Below are 20,409 nucleotides of genomic sequence, written 5' to 3' on the forward strand. Positions count from 1 at the left end.
GATATATGAATTCCTCTGGTTTATAATTTCCATAAGATTCTCAAAGAGGTTAAAGGCCAGGGCTCAAAATACTGTGTATTCGATAACCTCTGAGTAGCTGCAGCCTTCACAGGGAAGGGATGTACAGTCTTCAGAAAGGAGATGCCCCTGAGATTTACATGTCATAAATGCTGAGCCCAGCCTGGCTCTGCCCGGGAGTGTTCTTGCTGCCCTAATTCACACTTACCCAGAGAAGTCCTCATAGTGCAAAACAGGGGATGAGCAGCCCACAACCGTCCTCTCTCAGTGCTGACACACAGAATGTACAGAGGGTTCCTATTTGCTGCTTTCTAGTGCTCCAGATGAGGCTGTCGACTCCCAGAAAGGGAGAAAGGGTTTGGACCTCCTGAATAAATCTATCCACTAGGATGCTCAGATTCTCAGATTCTGTTCTCACTTCTTAGTCATATTCTCTGTTATTCAAAGACACTTGTCTTCAGGAAATCAGACAGTTCTGCGATTCTGGAAAGAACTGAGCTCCATTCAAATAATTTATTTCGCTGGACATAAAAACTCTAAAAAGTTTCTTAAAACTCTACTGAAAATGTTTTCCTGCTGAATCAGGAATCACCTATGAAACAAAACAAAACAGAAAACCCAACACTTCTATCCTGTAGTTGTGAGGCAGCTGGAAACTGGGTGGTCTCCAGGGCACAGGTGCGCTAAGAGTTGTAAACCGCCCTGGGGACCTGAAATAATTCTTCCTTGCATGGCATTGTCCTGAATTTATAACATGGTCTTAGCTAGTAACTTTTACAGGTTCATGTCTGTGAGGCCATCTTGCCTACTACATCCAATCCTTATTAGAATGTCTTCTTTTCCATGTTGAGGGAAATAACAAGAACTGAGAAATAGAATCCTTGTAAATCATGTCTTCTTTCTGAGCTCTTTCCCTTCACCTTTGGGCATGGGCAGTCAGCAGCATGAAATTGAATAATAATATTTTTAATATTCATGGAGTGGAGAACATCTGAATAATTACTACTTAAAAATGATTATTATACTGGCAGATAGAACAGATTGCATGTAAGAAAATGGGTTCGCTGTGATTAGTTCCAAGTGAACCTCAGCCTTGAGATCATACAGGACTCCATTGCCTACAAATATTTATACAGGTTCTCTCTGGGTGCCACAGCTATTTAGTGATACAGAAAGAAGTAGACATTATTCTCCCCATTTTATACAGGTGGAAACTCAGTCAGTGAGGGTAAGTGACTTTCCCAAGGGCTCATAGTCAGTAAATGACCTAATTCACATTCTTCTTTATTGCATGTTACTGCTTGTTACATCAGGCCAAAGAAAAATAATCTTTATTGCATGTTATCGCCTGTCATATCAGGAGCCTAGAATCTACTTTTCTGGGACTCTTGCAGAGCAACATAAGATATCAGCTTCTTTAAAAAAAGTATCTTTTTTTTTTAAATCATAGCATTTCATGTTTTAGATGATAAAAGTGAGAGCGGCAGAAAGAAGAGTATATATTTTCTGTGGATTTCCAAAACTTCCTAATCTGTGGCTCTCAAACTTGAGTACACACAAAAATCACTTGGGGGTGCTTGTTTAAAATACAGATTCATGAACTTTTGCCCCAAAGAGTCTTACTTTGTAGGTCTATGGTGAGCCCCAGGGATCTGCATTTTCATAAGTATCATGGGCACTTCTGGTATAGGAGTCCTCTTCCTTGAGAAACACTCAATCTAAGATATTAGGGATCTGTTGTTCTTAGCCAGGAAGAGGAAAACTGTAACAACGTAAATTCAATTACTTCCAAGTGAATTAAGCTTACCTCAGCTTGATAGTGTTTTGTCTGCACATTAACAGAGTATTAAAAAACCAACCTGTAAGTCATATTCCTTAAAAAAACAAATTATACAGATATGGATAAAAAGATTTGACTATCTCTCATATGCAGAGGAAGCCTGTTTAAAAGGAATTTGAATTTACTATTTCTCTTTGGAGTTGACCCAGCCTACAAGAAATAACTAATAATCCCCCTCAAAATTCAAGAGGCTAATTTCCTCACTTATTACCTTGTTCTACATTCTCCACTGTCCCATACTGAGCCAAAAGTCCATCCAGCACCTGAAATTTAAAAAAAGCTTCAATGTCAGAATGGGAAGACAAGATCACACACACACACACACACACACACACACACACACACACACACACACAAATGGTTTAGTGATATTTTCCAACAAATGAAATAAAACAAAGTAAGGATAGTTATAGGAATAATCTAAATAAATTGATACCTCAGGTCTTCCAACAAAACAGAACTGAATAAATACATGGGACTTGTATTTGCTTATTGGCTCTCAAGTAATCTGTTCACTGGGGTAACACAGCAGGATTTCAGTCTTAGTAAATGTTAACAATCACATTCATCGTGATGGTTGGAACACATTGCTTTTGAAATGACAAGGAGAATAAAATACAAGGCTCATTTGTCCTTCTTGGAAGTTTTAATCATTCTTCCTTCTGTTTTTCTCTAGAGATTTCCTTATTTTACAAAGCAATGGGATATATATATTTGAACTGTTTCATAATAAAGCTTTTTTTTTTAAGTAATAAAAATGTCAGACAAAACATTGTTTCCTTTAGGGCTGTTTTGATTTCGTTTCATTTGGAAAGAAACATTGGGGCAGTTTGTTTTTAAATAGTGCAATAAAGCTACTCCTTGAATTTTATCTTTTTAAATTTTAAGGTTGCTATTTTATAAGTTTTACAACTCTGAAACTATATCTTAACTACTATTCACTGCAAAACTAATTCAAAATAAACGAAAACCTAGTCTAACACCCTTCTATTTTTACTGGGTTTCCACTGATTTTTTTTCCAAAATCATAATTTGGAAAAGTAAAAATTGGAAAAGTAAAAATCTTTTACAAAATCGTGAGATAAAAATCACAAACCAGGTATACATTTAGTTTCAGAGTTTGTTGCTGCTTGGTGCTGGAGAAGACAGAACGGGGGGCTCAAAGCATACACCTTGCCCAACAAAAGGGACAAACCCTAAAGTTATGGCAGATCACATACTTTAGGATATTGAAAAAGGAAGAGAGAAAACACTGGGGCCTTGTGGGAAAGGACTTGAAGACCTCTAATTCCTCAGGGAACTAACAGAGGGAGAGATGTTTTGTTGGCCTATTATAAAGTAAGGTGAGGGTAGAGAGCAGGAAGACAGTAAATATGCAGGTGACACTGGCTTACCTCCCACTGCAGGTGAGGAGGGATGTTTCGGATCTGAATTTTTCTGCTCCTGTCAAAATGAAAGCTCAGACTGTAACACTTTCTCCAGGACACAGACTTCAGCAAATAATAAAAACAGGTTTAAGACCAGAGTTTGAGTTCACTTCTCACTGTATTTACTGAGGCATCAGCAAGAGATTCCAGCTGTGACTCGTAAGCATCATGTTTTAAGGGTTTCAGTTACTTTGGGGAAAAAAGTGAAGAAAAAAACCTAACAAGTCTGAATACGGTTAAAAAAAAATGTTTAAATGCAGACATGCCTTTCTAATTTCTTGCCAAAGAAGTTAGAATTTAAATTCCCATATAGATTCTAATTACAGAATTTTAACATCCTCCCCAAAATATATGGTCCTGCAACTGACCCTACCCCAAAAGAGACCTCAGCTCAAATATGATAGCTGAACTCACATATATAGTGGATTTAAACAAGATCAGATTTAGCTCACCCCTTACCTAATACAAAACTTCCTTTCAAAAATTACTTTTTATCTTTAAATAAGTAATACACTATTAAAAAATTAGAACACCATAAAAAGGCATATTTTTATATGCACCCCCTTCCCTCACCAGAAATAAACACTTTTACTTATTGCTCATGTATCCTTCAGTTTCTTTACGCAAATAATAGTGAATACAAATTCTTATTTCTCCTCTTTTCTTACAGAAATATTTGGATATTAATTGTAGAAACAAGCTCTCTGTATGCTGGTTATTTTTTTTCCACCTTAACAGTAACATCCTGGAGATCTTCCCAAATTGGCAGATAGAGAGCATCCTCATTCTATTTTGTGTTACCTGGATGTACCAAAGTCCATCATCTCCTGTTGATGGACTTTTGGGCCTTCTCCTGCCTTTCTAGTCAGAGGATTTTTCTGTTTTGCTGAGACATCCTGCTGGTCTGATAATTTTGAGTTAGATTGTTTCTTTTTTTTTTAATGTAAACATTAAAGTTATGTGGAAAAAAAGAATAGGATAAGAATTTTTTTTCTATCTTTTAAGAACATGTTAGATTCTGGAAGGAAAACAGAGCAGCATTTAAATATTAGAGAGGTCATTTTAATGGATGGACTTGACATTCAATTCCCCTAAATATCTATTTGAGGGTGTTGCAAGAGAAAGGGTATGATGGCCAAAGTACCTGCCATTACTTGTTCTTTCCTTCTGGTATCAGAGGTACCAAATAGTGGCAACACACCGCCACATCTTTTTTCATGCCTTTAATTTTGGCAATAGCTCCAGAAAAAAATGTTACAATTCATGCAGAGAGGAAAAGAGAGAGGAAACATGGAAACAAACAATGAAGTAAATCAGGGGCTCCAGTTTTCTCAGATTGTTTTTATTGAATGCAAGGAGGGGTCATCCTAGATCCTATACAGTACTTCTAATTTATTTTTAAGAATGAGAAGGCATTCGTGCTTTACTATAGGGCTCCTTCAATGACAATACAAGCCAGTCTATAGAACCTTTCATCTTGTCTCAGGATAGGAAGGAGGAAAAAGAACCAAGAACTAATTTTTACCTCTATGCTATGAAGCCTTTTTTCTGACACTGCCTTTGGCAATAGTTCATAATAAAACTGCTGACACCATCCCATGTAGAGGCTACATGGAATGTTCCACTGAAGATGTCACAAGCCTAGCTATTTATAGAAAAGGCATCAGAATTTGCAAGAAATTGAATATTTCTAAAGAAAAATATTTTTATCTCCAAATATAAACATTGATTCTAAATGCTAACTAAGAATTTACTGGTATAAGTCTTATTGGAAGAAACCCATGTATGAACACAAAGTTTTGGAAAAAAGATAGCTACTATAGCATTGTATGTTATGACAAAGACTGCAAATAATCTAAAATCTACCAACAGGGCAAGAATAAATAAATCATCAGATAGTCACAAGATGGAACATTATACAGCTGTACAAATGAATGAAGTAGGGATGCCTGGCTGTCTCAGTCAGTAGAGCATCCAACTCTCGATCTCGGGGTTGAAAGTTTGGGTGTAGAGATTACTTAAAGAAATGAAGTAAACGCGTGGACATGGTCATTAGGAAACTCTCCAAGGCATGCTGTTATAAGAAGAGAGCTAATTATACATTAGGCTGACCCTGTTTTTTAAGTGCTCTATACATACTACATGTTATTAAATGTGTGTGCTTTGCAAATACATTAAAAAGGTAGCAGCTGGGATCCCTGGGTGGCGCAGCGGTTTGGTGCCTGCCTTTGGCCCAGGGCACGATCCTGGAGACCCGGGATCGAATCCCACATCGGGCTTCCGGTGCATGGAGCCTGCTTCTCCCTCTCCCTCTGCCTATGTCTCTGCCTCCCTCTCTCTCTCTCTCTCTCTCTCTGTGACTATCATAAATAAATAAAAAATTTAAAAAAAAAAAAGGTAGTAGCTACAAGAGGTTGGTGAAAGGGGGAATAAATACACGTATTTTAGCTACCTCTGTCATTTTTTTTTTAATGAGAATGTATTCATGTCTTACTTGCTTTAAAAAATTAACAATTAAAATTCTTACTAAGGCTACTTTAATGAATACACAAGATTTATTTTTGAAAAGTACGCTAGAATCTACTAAAAAAAAAAAGAACAACAACAAAAAAAAAAAAAAAAACACCTGACTTCTTCCATAATTAGGTTAGGTATTCTTGAAATCTTATTTAACAAAATATTAATTTATTTAGCCAACTCTGTTTCTAATGTGTAAGCTGTCAAACTCTGCCCAGGTGTAGATTATCCCAAATCCTAACTAAATGGGTCCAAAATAATAACGTTTCCCTGTAACATCTCATGTAAGAGAATGCACATCAAGCAATTAGTTCAGTAACTGCAATGTTTGTTAAGCAGGATTCCAGGAGAAATAGTCTCTAAAAAGTTGGTGTGTGGCATCTCTAATTTTAGATCAGTATGGAAAGGAAGAAAACAAACAGAACTAAAAAAGGATATCACTACAGGAGAAACAATTAAAATGATCCTTGGATCACTGGGAAGATTATCCTGAGCGATTATCTTTCAGGATCAGGATCAATCAGGACCTGGGAATTCTGCTAACTTCCAAGGCACCATCTGGATGCTGTGCCTCCTTCTGGGGATCCTCGGATGCCCATTTCCTTCTCACCAGAGAGGGACTTCCACATGCCCTTCAAATCCCACTCCCACATGCAAAGGCTTCCAAGGTATCTCCAGGCAGGACGGTCCCCTCTGCATCCTTCAGTTTTTGTAACAGTTCACTCTGCTATAATTATTTATCTGCTGGGGCTGTCCTGGTCCCCCATGAACCCTCTGCTAGATAGTAATTTCCTCAAAGACAGTCTCCTGGTGTACTAGTCTCCTGTCCAGCACAGGGCCAAGTATCTAGTATAAAAGGAGAGCATGGCACCCCATGGACTCGGAAAAGCATTCCCATTGCTGGCTGTAGCCTGCCTATGATGTGGATCCCCTGACCCCACCCTAGAAGGCCAACTCTTTATTTCTCCTTTGTCAGGTAGTCAAGAGAAGAGGGAGGAGTTCTTGTCCCTTTTTCCTTTAGAAAAGAAACAGTGTTGGGTTCAGTTTCAACCAACAAATGTAGATCTTTTTCTCTCTGAAATCCCTAAAAGTGTGCCCTGCTTTAAAAAGCCAAACTTACACAGTAACTCAGGAAAGGGACTGGTTTTAAGAAAATATTTTATTCCTTAAAAAAAAAGGGAATAATCTCACAGTTCCTTTATTAAAAAAAAAACAAAAACAAAAACCCCCAAAAAACAAAAAACAAGCTTCTCTAAATATATGTAATGACATTTCTCATCCTCACTGCCCAGAAGCATTAGAGCAGTCTCCTAGTTGGCCCATTTTCTGACTGTACTCCCTCCTTGGCTGCCAGTGACTCTCTAAAACACAAGTATGGCTGGTTACTCCTGTCTTTTTTGATTCCCTGTCACCACATCCAAATTTTCTTTCATGACCCTGTTACTATCTTCCTCATCTCTACCTTGCCAACACCAAACTACCCAAACTTTGTGCACTTATCCCTTCATCAAAAGTAATTTGTTACACTTGCAGTTTATATGCAAGGTATCTGAGGTACAGATACCTCACTGTATTACAGTTTACATAATGTTTTCAGGGTCATCCATGTTGTAGTATGTATCAAAATTTTATGCTCTGCATTGTTTTTTTTTTTAATTTAATTTGCCAACATATAACACCCGGTGTTCATCACATCACGTGCCCTCCTTAGTGCCTGTCACCCAGTTACCCACCTTCTTCTGCTGCAACTATTAGTTTGTTTCCCAGAATCAGGAGTCTCTCATGGTTGGTCTTCCTCTCTAATTTTTCCTCACTCAGTTTCCCACTCCCCCTTCCCTATGGTCTCTTTCATGATTTCTTATATTCCACATATGACTGAAACCATATGATAATTGACTTTCTCCAACTGACTTATTTTACTCAGCATAATACCCTCCAGTTCCATCCACATCGATGTAAATGGTAAGCATTCACCCTTTCTGATGGCTGAGTAATATTCCATTGTATATATGGTATATGGAGCTTTTTTTTTCTTAAAGATTTTATTTATTTATTCATGAGAGACACACAGAGAGAGGCAGAGACATAGGCAGAGGGAGAAGCAGGCTCCCTGTGGGGAGTAAGACGTGGGTGGAACTCGATCCCAGGACCCCGGGATCATGACCTGAGCCAAAGGCAGATGCTCAACCACTGAGCCACCTAGGCATCCCTATATGGAGCTTTTCAGCATCTAAGTGCCTCAGAATACTTCTTATATTATCTTAGTACTGTAGATGCCCAGAGGAAATAGAAAGTTCCAACTTAAGTGAATTTCAGATAAACTAGATGTCCATTGTTAGGAGTTTCAATTACCTGGCAGAAATTACTTCGTATGGTAGAATCTGTAGCTTAAAATAAGTGGCCAACCATTTGGGGAAATACAATCATATTTAATTGTCATGGAATTTCTGTGATTCTGAAGAATCATTTTACCTGTATTCAGAAAAAAAAAAAAAAAAAAGGAAGTAAAATACGTGTTTGCATGTGTGGAGGACGATGGCACAGTTTTTCAGGCATATGGTAATTAGCCACAAGTCTGATCAGCCACCTTGGAAACTCTAGTCCAAACCCTGACCATGATGAGGGCTTGAGCAGAGAACAAAATTAACAACTTGTGGGAATGCAGCTCATAAGATCTCAGGTTCCATTTGTAAGTTAGGCTGTCTAGGGACTGGAGGATCCCAGGTGAAGTGTGGACTAGAGAGGCAATCTAGGAGTAAAGAGGGTCCCTATGAAAGAGTCCTTTGGGGTTCAATGAGGGAGTCTACCTAGCTAGGTCCCATCTGTTTCAAAAGCAATTCTGGGTATCATCAGATGATACACAGTCCTCTCAGTGGAGGGAAATTAGAGCACCACGGAACGTGCATTATGTCTAAAGAGTGGCAAGGATGTTAATCAACTCCAAGGACTGCGGTAGAGCCAAGACTAAAACCGCCATGGTTCTTGTGTTGTCCTCCCCCACCAGTGTTACAGTCAGATTCCACTGTATCCCATGCACTCATTAGTATGGGTCTAAAACTTATACTTAAAACTTCTGACAGTCTGTAGAAGGGATAGTCTGCACTAAATTGAACTAGGACCTACGGCTGCTCAGGGAAGTAAATGGATAACCAAGTCCAATCTTCTAGCCAACTGTCACTTAAATCCTCCCCTCAACTCCCTCTCTCTCTCTCTCTCTCTCTCTCTCTCTCACACACACACACACACACACACACACACACACACACAAACACACACAGAGGTGGTGCACAGAAAATGATTAGGAGTCAACTAAACAAATTGTTTAGTTACTTTCTTTGATACAAAATTATTAAGAACAATTGCCTTTGCTTCTATGGGATCTAAAATAAATTTATTATAAATTATTAGAAAACCTAATGCTTTCAATATATAAACTGCTGAAAAATGAACAAAAAGAGGTTCTGGGATTTTTTTTAAGAAGAAAAATTATGTGATCAAAGTCTTTGTGAATATTAGTGGTACTATGGGTCAAATCATAAATCAGGTATTATTGTGGTGACCTACTGCAAAAGGTTTTGAGCCAGCAGAACTGCAGTTACAAACCTGGTAACTTCTTTTTTTTTTTCCTGGTAACTTCTTGGCTCTATAAACTCACATCCACAAACCATAAATTCCCCAGCAGCCCTAACATGCTCATGCTTCCTGAACATTCAAGGTCAGGAGCTCATGAATGTCCACTGCTTGAATGTGACAGAAAAGACAGTAGTGAATATGATTAAGCAGCAGCCTGAGACTCTGTAACTTATTTAATCTTCTATACCCTCTCAGTCTACCAGCTTATAAAAAAGGCCTTAACTTTTAAGAAGTTGCTAAGGCAATTCCAAATTTCCCTTTTGAGGAAAACACCAGGATTCTTAATTGTTGCTGAAAGAGGGAGAAAGGGGAAGAAAAGAATCAATGGGATGATTTATGATAATTAGATGTTCAGGAGAAGACTGGCCAGACTGCTACTCCTGGGCAAGATGGTGAAGTAATTCCCCTATTGGAAAGGGGTACAGTGAGTATAATTTGCATGAAAAGACCATTAAGTTTCATTTCAACTGCAGGATTCTACAAAACCTTTGGAACTGTAAGGTTAAAATAATCTCGTGTTAAAAGGAATCAGTATGGGGGTGCCTGGCTGGCTTGGTTGGTAGAACAAGTAACTCTTGATCTTGGGGTTGTGGGTTCACACCCCAAGTTGGGTGTAGAGATCACTCAAAAATAAAATCTTAAAAAAAAAAAAAGCAATTAGCATGCTTGACTTTGTAGACTGAAACAACCATATATTGCTCTAGCAAAGAAGATAACCAGAATTCTCAGAGATTCAATATTTTAGCTTTTTAAAAAGGAAGTGTCTAACACTTTCTCTTCTTCTATTCATATTCAGTTTTTGGCAAAGGGACTCATTTTACCAGAATAGTGGTACACAGGAGAAGTATTTGAAGGAAGACAAAAAAAAATCTAGTTATTTGGGGAAAAATTAACATTTTTCTTTGCCAAAAACTTCTTTAGGAAGTTAAAAAAAAAATGCATACAGGAAAACTGTGACCATTCTTATCAAGGTCTGTTGTATACAATTCCCTATAGAGAATACCAACTTTCCCAATCTACCATCTCTCTCAATTCATTTTGTGACCTGACAAAGGAATAGTTTTAGCTTTAGTTTTACCAGAACTTCTCCATGTGCTTCACTGAACACTATTTCCTCCCTATCCAAGTTATTTTATTTAATGAAGTCTAATAAAGTTTTCAGAGGTTCACCCAAAACATTCATCAGTGTTTTTACCAGACCGCTTCTCCAAACCACCATTACGACTTACATTAATGTATGCTAAGCATCTCATTTAAGCCTTACCACTCGCACATGAAATAGGCATTGTTCACCTCAATTTTCAGATAAGTAAACTGAGAAGCTGATGAGTCCTCTGCCTGCATCTCACAGGTAGGGAGTGGTATTTTTTATTTGTGCTCAGCAATTTGAATCTTTGTTCTTAAAATGTCATTCTGAAATCGTCACTTCCCCAATAACAAATTTACACTTCATATGTATACTTCAGTTCAATGAATTTTGGACAAGATGTGCCCTATCAGGCAAATTCTAGGAAAATGGGTCTCATAAATGGACTTCTAGCCTTTCTCAAGGTCAATGTCATTATAGACTGATCAAAAACACCTCCTCTATGTAGGGTTGTTTTAAATACTTCACTTAACCATAGGGGCTCACTCTTTGCTCCTCAAAAAAATTTACTTACATATAAATGCCCTCTAGAGGGGGATAATAAAGGTATTACCTAGTCAATAACTTCACCAGGTCAGCTGACTCCTGGCTGACAGTCAGGCTCTCCTGGTGCAGGGTTGGGAGCTGTGCATACCTGCAAAGGCCTGGGGATGGGACTAATCTGCCTCACAGTTTTGCTTAGTACCACCGGCCTTAACCAGGGCTGTGCAGAGCCTCATGAGGCATGATTAAGTTTGAGAACCCTCTTCCAAATACAGACTGCTCTGTGGGGAAAGGTGGAGTGGATCCCAGACACGCAGACGAAGTTCTCAGGAGACTAGAGCATTTATGTGTGCCAAAGTACAAACAGGCATTTGGACTCAAGACAGGGAGATTTTGAGAGGGCAGGCTGAGTCTTTGTCAACTAGAAATCTGCAAACCAACTTCCAGCTTTTTAAGGTTTAAACAGAGTTAAGAACTGAAAGGATTTTCTTTAATGTTCTTATTCTGCTGTGATGAAGATTCCAGTTAACAAAACCAAATTGTTTCTACAGAAGTGATTAGTTACTCTTCACAAGGCCCTCAACTCATTATCTATAATTAAGACTTAACTAGGGTAAAAATACATATTTACATATCATAATTTGAGCCAAGATAAATGATACATATAAACACGATGCAACACAAGTTATAATCTGAGTATATAAATGTTTGCCTTGTGTGGTGTATGGTAAACACAAAATCATCTTTGTAAAGGCAAGGGGAGCCACATGCCTAGTCACCTACAACTGTGCCATCCTTCTTCCAGCATCTCTTCAACCCATTTTCAAATAACTGCTTTCTTTAGTTTTCCAAAGAGCACACAAATCTGTCCCCTTCCTTCCTTCCTACCTGGGCCTTTTTCATTTTTTGCCCTCCTCAGCCCAAGCAGTGTCTGGAACAGAGCAGGTGCTCAGCAATCAGCAAATTCACCAGAAGCATTTGTTGCTGACAGCTGGCTTCTTTTTCCTGGCTCACTCCATCCATATTCTGTCTTCCAACTATAAGAACATGTGCTTATTGAAGACAGTGACTGGTCTTCAACCAAGCCAATTTCTTTGACTCTAGTTTATGCTCATCAGCTCAATGCAATGTTGACCAAAAAAGACAGGAGAAGATATTTCCTAGCACAGTAGCCTCTACATACATTCCCTGTGATTAGATATAGTGACTCATGTAAAAGTTGTGTTTTTCCCCTTAAGACAAGAAGCATATCAGCATGCCTTGATTTACTGAAGAAACAGTTTCACAATGAACACAAAAATTCAAGCCAGAAGCTGTGAGTCCACAATGTTTGGGAATGGATGATAAACCAACATTTTACTTGTGAAAAGAAGAAATTATTCCCACCAGTTATAAAACTTTGATCTTATTCATTACAGTCATGATGATGATTAAGAAAAATTAAATGGGGATCCCTGGGCGGCTCAGCGGTTTAAGCGCCTGCCTTCGGCCCAGGGCATGATCCTGGAGTCCCGGGATCAAGTCCCACATTGGGCTCCCTGCATGGAGCCTGCTTCTCCCTCTGCCTGTGTCTCTGCCTCTCTCTCTTTCTCTCTGTGTCTCTCATAAATAAAAAAAGTCTTAAAAAAAAAAAAGAAAAATTAAATGCATCTCTACTACAGACCTAAATCTCAATAAGCAGGGTAGGAGAGGGTCGGCCAAATCACATACCCTCCCCCTCACAAAGGAACTCCTTTTCCTTGCTGTGCACATCAAGTAGTATTCACCATCTCACACAAGAGTAACATCTCACCTATACTGGGGGTTGCAGTGGTGTAAACAACCCAAACGTTCTGACAGAAGATTAAATATAGGACATTTTATCCAATTTTGGAGAACAAGATTTTTTTTTTTTAAGATTCATTTACTTATTTGAGAGAGAGAGAGAACAAGCAGGGGGGAAGGGGAGAAGCAGGATCTCCATCCAAGGACTCTGGGATCATGACCTGAGCCGAAAGCAGACACTTAACTGCCTGAGCCACCCAGGTGCCCCAAAACAGGGTGATTTCTAAGATTAAACTTAAAACTTTTCTAAATTTATTTAGCAAATGTGCACTAAACACCTCTTAAATAACAAGCATTTGTCTTAGGTTCTGGGGTATATCAGTAAACAAAACAAAAATGTCCTCATGCTGCTTATATTCTAGGGAGTAAAAAACACAGGATAATATTGACCTCAGCAACCCTTAGAATCTGAATTTCAACAAAACAAAGTGCTTCAGAGTTAGTGCCTTGATCTTAATTAAATATTCAAGGAAAAGGGCTATCCCCGCTTTTTGCTAGCCTAAATATTTTATTTTTTATTATTTTTTTAGCTTAAATATTTTAGCTAGAAGCAAACCAAATATCTTTAAACACCTATTTCTGCACAGTATTCTTATAATGTAATTGCAGCTAGTGAATAGCATCATAGAGCCCCTGCTTCCAAGTGCCGTGGGGAAATTAAGGTTGGGGCAAATACTTTTGTAACAGCAGTGGAAAATGTGAACTGCCACAAAGAGGTTTTAGAGAAGCTTTACTCCCTACCCAGGGCCTATACCTGGCCCTACACCCCCTAAAGCTTTTTCTGCGATACAAAGGGGGGTACTCTGGAGAAAATGAAAAAGATCATGGGAGTGATGCCTGGGGTGGCTCAGTGGCTGAGCGTCTGCCTTTGGCTCAGGTCATGATCCCAGGGTCCTGGGATGGAGTCCTGCATCGGGCTCCCCACAGGGAGCCTGCTTCTCCCTCTGCCTATGTCTCTGCCTCTCTCTCTCTCTCTCTCTCTCTCTCTGTGTGTGTGTGTGTGTGTGTCTCATGAATAAATAAATAAAATCTTTAAAACAAAAAAAGATCATGAGAAAGTTATTTATCAAAATTGGGAAAGGAATCAGACAAACTTTTCACACAACATCAATAAAAAGATAAAAGCAAGGTCACAGGATGCAAAGAAAACAAAAGCAGTGCCCAATTGGTATCTCATAAAGTGCGATGAAAAAAAAAAGAGGAAAATCACTAGCTCTTAATGTTACATGTTTGAATACAACGTAATTAGCTTTTTAAAAAAGATTTTATTTATTTATTTTAAAGCAATAGCGAGCACGGGAGAGGAGTGGGGGCAGGAGGAGAGAGACAGAGACTCAGAATCTCAAGCAGACTCCCTGCTGAGCATGGAGCCCCCAACACAGAGCTCACTCTCACAACCCTGAAACCACGAAATTAACTGAAATCAAGAGTCCAATCACTTGACCAACTAAGCCACTCAGGCATCCCACAATTCACTCTTTAAAGCCTCAACAGTCAACTTTAAAACCATACGAATGAATCAGAGAGAATACACAAATTGTTCTTATTTTAAAATGGATTCATCATCTAGGGGCAACTGAGTGGCATGGCACAGTCAGTTAAGCAGCTGACTCTTGGTTTTGGCTCAGATCATGACCTCAGGGTTGTGAGATCGAGCCCCATGTCGGGCTCTGCACTCAGTGCAGAGTTTGCTTAAGATTCTCTCCCTCTCTCCCTTTCCATCCCCATCCCCATGCTCTCTTTCTCTTTCTCCCAAATAAATATTTTTTAAAAAGTAATTCATCATCTTAATGAGGATTCATTTTATGATCCCTTCACATCAATTCTAAAATGAAGTAAATAGGGAGAGAACTTCAAATAAGCAAATTTTATTCATAACCAATTTTGGGAGACTAGACTTTTACACAGAGAAATTTTCCCAGAGGTACTAAGAGAAATGCAAGGTTCATGAACTGTATCCTCCTGCAACTATGCACATCCTATCCCTACTGCTGTACATCCACAGCTTCTAGCTTAGCGGCATGTACACAGCAGGCGTTCAATAAATTTGATGAATGAATCAATGTACATGACAGGGTTAACGTCTCTGGCACTTAAACACAGAATTCCTTCCAGCTGCTGATTCACACTCTCTTCTGAGTTCCCAGTCTTACAAAGACTGTAAACACAGCATCTGTCTCAATTGGTTCCTGACTTTTCATCACTTCCTCTTAGGCCAGCACCATTGGCTGGGTGGGCCGCAGCATTATCCATCAATGGGAGTTGCAGAGAGATGTCAACGCCTGACTTTAATAAAGGTGAACAACCTACCTGGCTCAGCAGGTGGCTGCAAGAGGTCCTGCTACCAGTTTCAAATTCCTTTTCCCATCTCTTTCCCTTTCTCCGGATGCAGCCCAGGGTTGCCCCATACTTCAGGACATGGCTTCTTTCTTTGCCTGGAGCCAGGTCTCCAACAACATCATTGGGGGAGGGAGGAGAGTTCAGTGGGTGCCTTCCCCTCTGCTGTTCATAGAGTCCCAGTCTCCTTATTTTGTGATGAGCAACTGCCCTCTCCTCTTAATTGTTCCTGGCCAAATCCCAAGGGATTATGAGAGAGAAAGTACTCTGTAAACTGCAATGCACCCTACAAATGTGGGCAGTAGGATTATTTTGACAGATGCACAGCAACCTCAAACTGTGCTTGCATCTCTCATTTCCAGCTTTGGTTCTGATGTACCCAGGAGAGCTGGTTTTCCTATGAAATGTGAGTGAATCTGACATCATCTGATGAGTCACAACCATGTCATTCATTAGAAGACATTGCATGGAGCCAGCAGGGAACCAGGGAAGAAGCCACTGAAGGTTTACAGAATCACCTGAGGAGTCCGGCTAAAAATCCATTTCAGGATAATTTTAGAAGCTGAGGAGTACAACTCACAAACTGAAGGATTACTCTTCTTCATTTATTTTATTTTTTTTAAAGATTATTTATTTATTTGAGAGAGAGAGAGAGAGCGCACGCGCAAGCAAGCAAGAGTACACAAGCAGGGGGAGCAGCAGAGGAAGAGGGACTAGCAGGCTCTCTGCTGAGCAGGGAGTTTGACGTGTGGCTCAATCCCAGGACCCCAGGATCATGACCTGAGCCAAAGACAGATGCTTAACGGACTGAATCATCCAGGTGCCCCTAAGCTTCTTCATTTAAGAGCACCTCAATTATTATGCTTAAATGAGAGTACTTTTGTTCCTTGGTGGGAAACAGAGAATTTATAATATTCAGTAGAAACTTGTGGAAATGCAAACACTTTATATACTAATGTCTGTAAGCAGAAGAAAAGGCCTCGATTTCTTAGAGAAATATTATTTAAGAAAAAATATAAATTTAAATATATTCCCTGGATTTTCCAACAGTGATTCTCCCCACCCCTAATAAAACATTTTGTTACCAAAGGCTACTATAATTTCAGCACAACAGAGAAGTAGAGTAGGAGGTGTACCCAGCTGAGTTTCAATCTCACTCCCTTTTGGACATGTCAGACAGATGTTTAGTCAGTCCTTTAACCTCTCTGGTTAATGCCTCAGACCTAGAGGCACTTAGACAAGAGGACAGACCAAATGCTTTCCCAAACTAAAATTTACTTCATTTTAGTAGCAAAACAAAACTGTCATAAAGGAGGGAAGGTAAGAAGCAGAAGAGGTATCTCCATGGACCTAAGCTACAGAGAACTGGAAAAAACAAAAACAAAAACAGAACAAACAAACAAACAAAAAAACCAAAACAACCAACCCAATTCAGCAAAGTTTCCATTTTGTTTGGGTCATAATTTTTGACAAACCAATATATAAGTTAGATGACAGAGTCCATGGTGTTTTATAATAGGATGGCTTACAATCCAAAAATAGTGGGTTTTGACTCTACTTGTATCATAACCCATCTCAACAGCTACAATTTCTCCCATTTATTCCCTATTCTATCTTATTAGAGAAGCTTTATGTTTACACTTTCACAACTGTCAGGGTTATTCTTGCACAATCTCTGATGTCTAGATTTTGAAGGTGTGATGTTACTTCATGAAATTTACTATGAATGGAGTGTATGGCACAGCTAAGCAGGAACTTGTCCACTTCCTATAGGTGTATGTAGGTCTTGGCATGGGCCTGTGAACAAGGAGACTATAATTGCTTCCAAGGAATTTCACTGATGTCATAAACCACCAGATCAAAGCTTATGTTTCCACTACATAGAAACAGCTCTGGTCCATAATTCAGATGTTGGTTAATTAGTGTTGTAGTGATACTCTACTTGTTATTGCAACTTTGATCTAAATAGTTCTGTAAAGCCCACATTCATATTTTTGAAGTAACATGCTATAACAGTAGGTGAGAAAAACTTAAGGCATAGCATATTTATTAGAAAAGCAGCAATGTTCAGCTTGATATACCATTAGATAATTGTCTAAGGCTCTTTCTAGCAACAAGCGTCTAGGGAACAGGTGAGAGAGACTTCAAAGGCAGGAGCCAGAGGGTGGAAGGGTGTGGGGAGACATCAGGAGGAAAAGTGTTTATATTACAGAGTTCTTCCCAGTGACTTTTATACAGCAATTCTGTAGACTTCAGGAAATCTGAACATTTCTAGCTACCACTTAACTGGTTTCTTCCAGACAAATGTACTTTTATTTATTTATTTTAAAGATTTTATTTATTTATTTGAGAGAGAGAGGGAGGGCACCAAGGGAGAGGGAGAAACAGACTCCCCACTGATCAGGGAGCCCAACACGGGGCCTTGTCCCAGGATCCTAGGATCAAGACCTAATCTGAAGGCAGCCACTTAATGGACCAAGCCAGCCAGGTGTCCCAAATACTATACCTTCTTTGCTCAAAGTTCAAAAGATACCAAAAGGTATAGAACAATTATCTGCTTTACATATCCTTCTGCCCTCTTGTTCTTGATATGTTTTTAAAAAATCATTATAGAGTATTCTATACATAAGTATGTATGTATATATTCTTTCCCCTTACCCCCAAATAAAAATGTTGGTGCTCTGTATATGCCTTTTTTCACTTGGAGATTGTTTCATACACATACACAGAGTGTATTATTATTTTTGGTAAGTGCATAATATGCAATTTTATGAAAGTACCATAATTAATGTAACTGATCTCCTGATGGACATATGTTTCTATTCTTTTGCTATTTCAAAACAACAAAAAAATCCCAAAATGCTGTTATATCTACTAATCTACTAATTTTGCACATGTGTGACTGTATCTTGGAAGATGAGCCCCTAGAAATGGAATCACTGGATCAAAAGGCTTGCATTTATAATGTTAAAATACAAATATAACCTAATGTTGTTTCTCCACACATCTGAAAACAGTTACCAAATTTTTTATTTCTGCCTCTTCATACGTGAAAAGTACTATCTTACTTGCATCTTAATTACAATGAGGTTGATGATTCTTCTTAATATGTTGAAGAAGATCCCTCACTTCACTCACCCTGGAAAACTGGAAAACTTGACAGTTTTTTTTTAAGATTTATCTATCTATTGGTGGGGGGCAGACGGAGAGAATCTTCAAGCAGACTCCCTGCTAAGCACAGAGCCCCACGTGGGGCTTGATCCCATGACCCATGAGATCATGACTTGAGCCAAAACCAAGAGTTGGACACTTAACCAACTGAGCCATCCATGCACCCCAGAAACTTGACAGAATTCTTCCCTGCTTTTCTTCAGTATTCTAGGAGGTGACTTCTGGATTTGATTAACCTCACTCAATTTCATTTATTTGACAAACACTTGCTGAGCAATTACTATGCTGGACACCAGAAAGACATGTGAAAAGCCTGCCCTCTACCATAAGGAGCTCACAGTCTGGTTAGGAGGACACCCATGCAAATAGTCAGTGAACCCTGGAGCCATGCTGCTACAAGCCAGGCCTGTATCACGCTGGAGGGTGCCAGGGTAGAACCCAGCAAGAGCCCCCAGAGACACCTCAGCTAAGTCCTGAGCAGGAGACAGAATGGGCCAGGTGAACAAAGGAAGGATTGAGAGTACAAAAGGCATCCAAAAGCAAGGTCAAAAGTGGAGAAGGGTCTAGAAAGGCCTTCCAAGTCAAGGGAATGAGGTACACAAAAACATGATGGCCTCTTACTTAGTTTGAGAAAAGAATGCTTCCAGTGAAAGCTGAGAGAGCAGGCTAGAGAGGCTGGCAGGAACCAGATCAGGAAAAGCTTCCTATTTCCTGAGCTAAACCATGAAAATGTTAAACCTCTCATCAAGACCCAGAAAAGAAACATCAGGCCCTTTACAGGGCCAGTGAACACCAGGTGAAACACTGGAGACATATAAATATAGCCATCAGCTTTAACTTTCTTTGCAGAAACTGTTTTCTTCTTTCTTCTTGCAGACTTCCTTCCTCCAAGAAAAGAGCTGTGTGGCTCTGAAAATTTGGGTACGAGCATAATTCTACCCTTTCCTGTGGCCGTGTGCACACCACCATTGGGGAAGTATGCTGACCATTCCTCACTACTCCTTGACATGGGGCTGCCAGGTACATTTCACCAACAAATTAAGTGCCTCTTTATCTTATAATAAAAGCATCTCACCAACTACCATTGTAATATTCTTCTGTCTCCAGCAGGTATTTACCATACCTATTGAGAGTACAACAAATAAATCTATTAAAAATATTAAGAGCTTTTTAGGATAGTGAAAGGCATGATTAAATAACATGATTGATTTTTCTTAAATGAATGCGCTAGAACTTCTATTTTTTAAAAATCCATGTAAATAATGCCTCCATCAAAGTAATGCCCACAGAAGACTATTTACTTACTCCAATAACAGTTCTTCTGCCCAACATATTTTTGGATTTTTTAAAAAAGATTTTTATTTATTTATTCATGAGAGATACAGATAGAGAAAGAGAGAGAGAGAGAGAAGGGGGGGGGGCAGAGACGCAGAGGGAGAAACAGGCTCCATGCAGGGAGCTTGAGTGGGACTCGATCCCGGAACCCCAGGATCATGCCCTGGGCCAAAGGCAGCCACTAAACCACTGAGCCATCCAAGTGTCCCATTTTTGGATTTTTTAAATTAATATTTTCTTCAGCAGCTACCTATTAAACACTGACCTAGTGATTTGCCTTTGGTCTGTAGTGCAATCTTACAAATGCGTTGTGTGTTGAAGCAGAATATGCCTCTTTTCCCTCCTCTTCCTCTTTCTATACTCAACAGAAGGAAAACAAAACTCAGAGCTCTCTCCTTGGGCCTCTGCTAACAGCACAGAGGACAGATCTCTGGGGAGTAGACTGCCTGATTTTGTAGGCCTCCTTAGATGCCAGACTGCTGGGCTGGCCACCATATCCGTGTCACCAACCTATCCTCAAAGGGGATTCACTTACTTTCCTTCAGGGAAGGTGGAGAGGAACAGCACCAAGGAGAACACCTTGGCTGTTTTGAGCATCCTAGTCTGGTTAAGGAGAGGGTATCTACTCAGGACCAGGCTGGTGCATGGGGAAGTCGATCCCATCAGTAAGGGCTGAT

The 20,409-nt window shown here is 39.4% G+C and overlaps 1 protein-coding gene across 5 annotated transcripts in view; it reads right to left on the minus strand.

Moving 5' to 3' along the window:
• The window catches only part of IGF2BP2 (insulin like growth factor 2 mRNA binding protein 2), a 154,766-nt gene that overhangs the window by 38,750 nt on the left and 95,607 nt on the right, over positions 1 to 20,409 (minus strand). For 4 of the 5 annotated variants that reach the window (XM_077879971.1, XM_077879969.1, XM_077879972.1 and 1 more), the window contains exons 3-4: positions 3,253 to 3,301; positions 2,070 to 2,121 (exon numbers count right to left, since the gene is read on the minus strand). In XM_077879971.1, coding sequence (XP_077736097.1) covers positions 2,070 to 2,121; positions 3,253 to 3,301 — 101 coding nt within the window. Of the gene's footprint in view, positions 1 to 226; positions 591 to 2,069; positions 2,122 to 3,252; positions 3,302 to 20,409 lie in introns of those variants that run through there. The other variant, XM_077879973.1, reaches the window with a different exon arrangement.

The sequence above is a fragment of the Canis aureus genome, chromosome 31, assembly GCF_053574225.1.
Source record: "Canis aureus isolate CA01 chromosome 31, VMU_Caureus_v.1.0, whole genome shotgun sequence".
NCBI lineage: Eukaryota > Metazoa > Chordata > Mammalia > Carnivora > Canidae > Canis > Canis aureus.